Consider the following 5226-nt stretch of genomic DNA (forward strand, 5'->3'; position numbering starts at 1 on the left):
AATTCAAATAGTTTACATTTACTGAATTTAAAGAACTAGCCCATTTTCTCATGTATCATCCACTTCATCATCAGTACTTTCAGGATGCTTCTCCTAAAGTATCTTGAATATTGCTGGATTCTTAGTTCCCACCATATATTCATTACCTGTTGTTTCTAGTGTCCTAGATCCGGCCTCTCTAGAAGAAATTCCTCCAAATATAGTGCTGTTCTGTCTTCCTATAGACCTCTAGTATATACCTCTGCCTTTATCATCAGCTCACTCAATTATTATGTGTTTACTATTTCCTCCATTATTTTCCTTTTTATATGTCCCTTCAATTATAAGTTCTGTGTTTTTAGAAAGTAGCTTGCTATTTTCAGTTTCCCCAAGACTATCCAAAAGTTGAATCATTTTTTTCTCAAATCCTAAAAATCCTGTACTGCAAATTAAGCTGGAAGAATAAGGCAAGGATAAAAATAGTAGAGCACGTGGTCCGGGTCAAGATAATGTTCCACTGAATAGAATTAGTCAATAATATGCCATCATATTCTCTTTAAGTGTCCAAGCGGAAAGTAAAAGTATGTACTGTTAACTGGAAAATATCTCATCTATAATGTATATTTTCCCTTAAAAGAATACTTTTTCCTCATACCTGGCTATCTGCCTGCCAAGTCTTAGCCCCTTTTAAGTCTCCAACTTTGGTTTCCAGAATTAGTTTAATCCCATTACCTCAAAAGCCTTCAGACCTCAGCATGTACAAATCCTATGGAGGATCATCTAAAGATGAGATCATCTAGCCAAGGGAAAATAAAATCAGAGCAGAAGTGTGGATTTGGATCATCAGAGGATTTGAATTGCCCCCTCCCCTTGCAATCCTCTGCTTTATCAAATTCCAAGAAATAATTTTCTGCATTAGCCCAGAAAATGTTGAGAGACAGTGAATGAAGTGTAAAGAATTTGGAGTCAGACAGACATGATTTCAAATCCCGGTTCCATAACTACTTAAATTATTTTGTAGAAACGGTTGTTTCACATTTCTGAGCCTCAGAATCTTATCTATAAAATTGAGATAATTTCTCAAAGTATTGCTGTGCCATCAGGACTTGCAATAATCAGAAGTGTTTAGCACATCCCATATCTGGCACATGGTAGGCATATAATTAGTAGTAGTTCTTTGTACTTCCCTCATAACTTTTCAAATCCATAAAATTCCCATACCTTAGCTCTCAATTCTACCACTAACCTTTTAAGATCCCAGGGTTTCCTGTTTCCAGGTGATCACTGACATACAAGCAATTTAACAGAGAAGAGGTTACTGGTACCCTGAAAAGTCTATAAAGTAGCCTAATTTCTTCAAATAACAAAAAATATTTTTGTTCAAAGAGCCCTAAAATGAAGTGTTTATTTGGGCTCCTTCCAAGGTGTCCTGAGACAGCAGCCCATGATAACTGTGGTTACTTTCTTACATGCCTCACATTTCACCATAAGTATTTTTAACATGTACCCACTAATGGGCTCTGGGTGTTACTGGATCCGCGCATCACCATGTACTCCTCAACGGTTGTTTCTTGTCTCCTTGCTCGAGACACTTTATAAGAATGATATAAAAAGGTTATAGAGCATGGCTGGAGAAATCATCCTACAGACAAAGATAGCTTACATTTCTGAGAAGTTATCAATTATATCAAAACTATTATCGATGCTATCAATTACATCTAGACACCCATTGCTAATTTTCAACAATCCTACTACCATCAGGGACTAGGACCCCAAGCAACTCAATATTTCAGGCTTTTCTTACCTCCTCTATAGAAGTAAAATTTTGGTTGAGCAGTCTCTACGGGCCTATGAAATCTCTTTCTTGAGACACTACTCCTATTGTCAGGAGGGATATGAGAATCTACTGAAGACACAAGTAAAGGAGAAACCTAAAGAAAATATTTTTCTGAGTTCTGTCTCTGCATGGAACTTTGCTTGTGTGAGCTCAAGATCTCTCTCTCTCTCTCTGTTCTACACTCAGAACTCAGGTATCTGCTTCCCAACTGGCAGTTCCCTCTCTGTGGAATGAAGGACAAAAGTCGGAAAACAACTGAAGATCCTTGGGGAAATGATATTGCCTAGAAGTGGGATGGAAATGAAGGGGAAGGTGAAGTCAGACTATCCAAGACACAGCTCTTATTCCTGGATTTTTGAAGAAAAGGAAACTAGGTGAACTAGTTGCCAGGACAACCGGCTGTTGGGGCAAGGAAATGGGAGACCTGTGGTTACTTCTGTTCCTGCCCCTGTCCCTGGCAGCCTTCCATGGGGTCAAAGGCTGCTTGGAATGTGACCCCAAATTCACAGAAGATATTAGGTCCTTGCTGGCAAAGTTAATACCCTCAGAAGTCCCCGGCCGAATTCATCTGCTTGAACGGCAGATTAAGGAGATGATCCGTTTAAGCTTCAAAGTCTCCCACAGGGACAAGATGCTTCGGGTGTTGGGTGAGGGAAGTTTCAGTCCCTGAGAGTTTTGTGGGTTAAAGGGAGAAGGGGAGGCAGGGAAGAGTGCACCTGGGTCAACATAATTTCCTCCACGGATGTAATTATTCCCCTACATGTACTTTTACTCCTCTCTAGCTGTTCAAAAGGTTACCAAGTTAAGAACATGGCTGAAGAATGAACTTTATAAACTGGGCAATGAAACATTTAAAGGTGAGCTACTGTTTCAGTGTTAAAAGATTGTGTTGCCCAAGCAAGTATAAGGAAATTTCACTGGGAAAAACAAGGCAAAACAATTAGGATTAAGTTCTGAAGGGAATACCCCTAGTTTCTGATGTCCTTTCCACCCCCCTCTTAGGTGCTTTTATCCTTCAAGGCAAGCTTCTCGATGTCCGCCAAAACTTGGAATCCAAACTGAAAGAGATATTAAAGAACTTCTCTGAAGTTGGTAATAAAAGATGTCTATCTAACAACACTGAAATTATGTGAAAGGAATAGGAAATAAGGGTGAGATGAGGAAGGTGGTTTCATATTACGTTATTTAGAATGGATGGAGGGGTGGCTGGAACTTCATGGCTAACCAAAAAAAAAAAAAAACAAAAAAAACAAAACAAAACTATTGGGTATAAATATGGCGAACTATGTTGATTATAGGCTCATTAGAACTTTCTGATTCTCTTTTAGCTTGTTCTGAAGATTGCGGTAAGTAAAATACATGAGATGCCTTTTAATTCAGTCCATATATTCCCATCTCATTTGCTCTATATGGCCATATCTCTACCACCTGTCATATTGAGAACCCAATTCTTAGAGTTGTGATTATGAGGGTGGGAATGCCAGTCAGATCTGACAACAAATTTATCTCATGAAATCTCAAACACACAGAGTTTGGAGGTGCTTAGAGGACTTCTATAGTATAGTTTATAATCCAAAGGACCAATATACCCTGAGGCATCATTTTTCCCACTTCTTCCCCAAAGATCTGACTTAAGTTACAGAAGGTTTTGACCCATCAAGAAATTTGATTGTTAGGGGAAGAAGAAATTCACAACAATATAACATTAAGAGTCCTGGAGATGCCTGAGATCTAATCCATACTTGATGCCTGAGCTAAGAAAACTCCATGCCATGGCCCCCTTCTGTTATTTTTCTTTTCTTTATCAGTCGTGATTGAAGGTCCTGTCCTGGATTGTTGGACCTGTCTTCGCATCACTTCCCGATGCTTCAGAGGAGAGTATTGTGGAGGTAACAAAGATTGTAGTGTGGCATTTGAAGGGGCCAGGGATCAAGTACTGAGTTGCTCGTTGATCTATTCTGCAAATATTTGGTGAGCACCTGCTATGCAGATCATGCTAATGTAACAAATCGGAGCGAAAATATTGGGCAAAATGTGTACCAAGATGAATTGCTGGGCACTGGATCAACTGAAGGGCTAAGAAATGAAAAGGCAGGACTGAAAATGGAAAAATTAGGATAGTGGCAGTAAGGGCAAACTTTTTATAGAGCCTAAGGACCTAAGAGTAATAAAGATCAGAATAACCAGAAAACAGTGATGGAAGCGGTGATGGAAGCAGTGAACAGAGAAAATTATTTGATGTTTAAAAAGACCCATCTACCACGAATCAAGTTCTCTCAAATTAGTATTTTTCTTCTCCCAGATTCACTTTCTATTTTCCTTTTTCTCCCTCCAGAAGAGGATTCAAGGAAGGCTGAGAATCGAGAGATTGCACTATTTCTGATATTGCTAGCAGAAGTTGTGATATTGGGAAGTGCTTTGTTACTGTGAGTTTTCCTCCCTCCAAACATACTTTGGGTCAAGCATTCCATTTGTCTTTGGCAAAGACACTGTCCAATCCTCCCCTACCTCCCAATGGCAATAAGGGGAAAGAAGTCATTTCAAAGTTTGGGATACAATACTGACAGGAATGAAATGGATGGAAGTTTATGGGATACAAGTTGGACCACAGGAAACAGAGGAGGTAAAATTACGTATGAGGAAACTCCTGGAGCAGTATCCAGAAAAAGAAGGGGAAAGTATGATTATGTAATTGTCTTAATGAGATGCCTTACTAATATTGAAGTTGGGATATGTTGTTTCTCTGCTCTAGATTCCATATCTGTGTGTCTCATCGGAGGAAAATGAAGGCAATACGAAGGTCATTAAAGAAATATTTGGAGAAGAAACTTGAAGAATTAATGGGCATGACAGATGACAAGATGGATGATTTTGGAATCAGAAAATAAATACACAGACACAGACAGGAGGTCTTTCACAATTCTCTTACATGTTGACACAGAACAGAAAACTCAGAATTAAGCTGTTTTGTGGTCATAAAAGTCATAGTATTTTAAAACTGAAATAGAGTTTCTCTAGTAAAGATCCTTATGCTATCCTGAGGCAATGGAAGCAGTGAGAGGGCAAATGATATACCCAGAGTTGTACAGAATGGAATGCTGGTATGTTGCAATGTACATAAAGATGATATACATTGCATAAGAATGCATGGTTGGTAACTCTCATTAGTGGCTGTAATTAGAATATTTCAATTTCTAAGGCTGCTTCTTAGTTCTTTTTACTTTGTTACTGCTTTTGTATTTATCATTTGGCTCAATGTGGACAATTTCTTTGATGATACAAAACATTTAATGTTCATCATGCTATCTCACACACACATCCAAAATATTAGTTTGAGTAGTTGAGAATTGCCCCATTATCCTCTAAATATATGCCCCATAAAAAATATATATATATATATATGTCCCATG

At 38.4% G+C, this 5226-nt stretch overlaps 1 protein-coding gene across 2 annotated transcripts; it reads left to right on the forward strand.

The window, feature by feature from the left end:
- The first annotated feature begins 2231 nt into the window (after nucleotides 1-2231).
- Nucleotides 2232-4704, forward strand: IZUMO3 (IZUMO family member 3). Of its 2 annotated transcripts, XM_055301649.1 has the most exons (7): nucleotides 2232-2463; nucleotides 2599-2673; nucleotides 2819-2908; nucleotides 3145-3162; nucleotides 3625-3705; nucleotides 4152-4242; nucleotides 4569-4704. In XM_055301649.1, the coding sequence occupies exons 1-7, from the start codon at nucleotides 2232-2234 to the stop codon at nucleotides 4702-4704; spliced, it is 723 nt and encodes a 240-aa protein (XP_055157624.1). The 2 variants fall into 2 exon arrangements, with proteins under 2 accessions (XP_055157624.1, XP_055157625.1); XM_055301650.1 differs by lacking the exon at nucleotides 3145-3162.
- The last annotated feature ends 522 nt before the right edge of the window (nucleotides 4705-5226 follow it).

This window comes from Nyctereutes procyonoides, unplaced genomic scaffold, assembly GCF_905146905.1.
Source record: "Nyctereutes procyonoides isolate TBG_1078 unplaced genomic scaffold, NYPRO_anot_genome, whole genome shotgun sequence".
NCBI classification, from domain to species: Eukaryota; Metazoa; Chordata; class Mammalia; order Carnivora; family Canidae; genus Nyctereutes; species Nyctereutes procyonoides.

Bases quoted from the DNA above. Each gene is read 5' to 3' on its own strand.
- IZUMO3 (XM_055301649.1), top strand. From the start codon at position 2,232: ATGGGAGACCTGTGGTTACTTCTGTTCCTGCCCCTGTCCCTGGCAGCC. The intron at 2,464-2,598 runs GTGAGGGAAGTT...ACTCCTCTCTAG, and splicing joins CAAGATGCTTCGGGTGTTGG to CTGTTCAAAAGGTTACCAAG. The intron at 2,674-2,818 runs GTGAGCTACTGT...CCCCCCTCTTAG, and splicing joins GGGCAATGAAACATTTAAAG to GTGCTTTTATCCTTCAAGGC.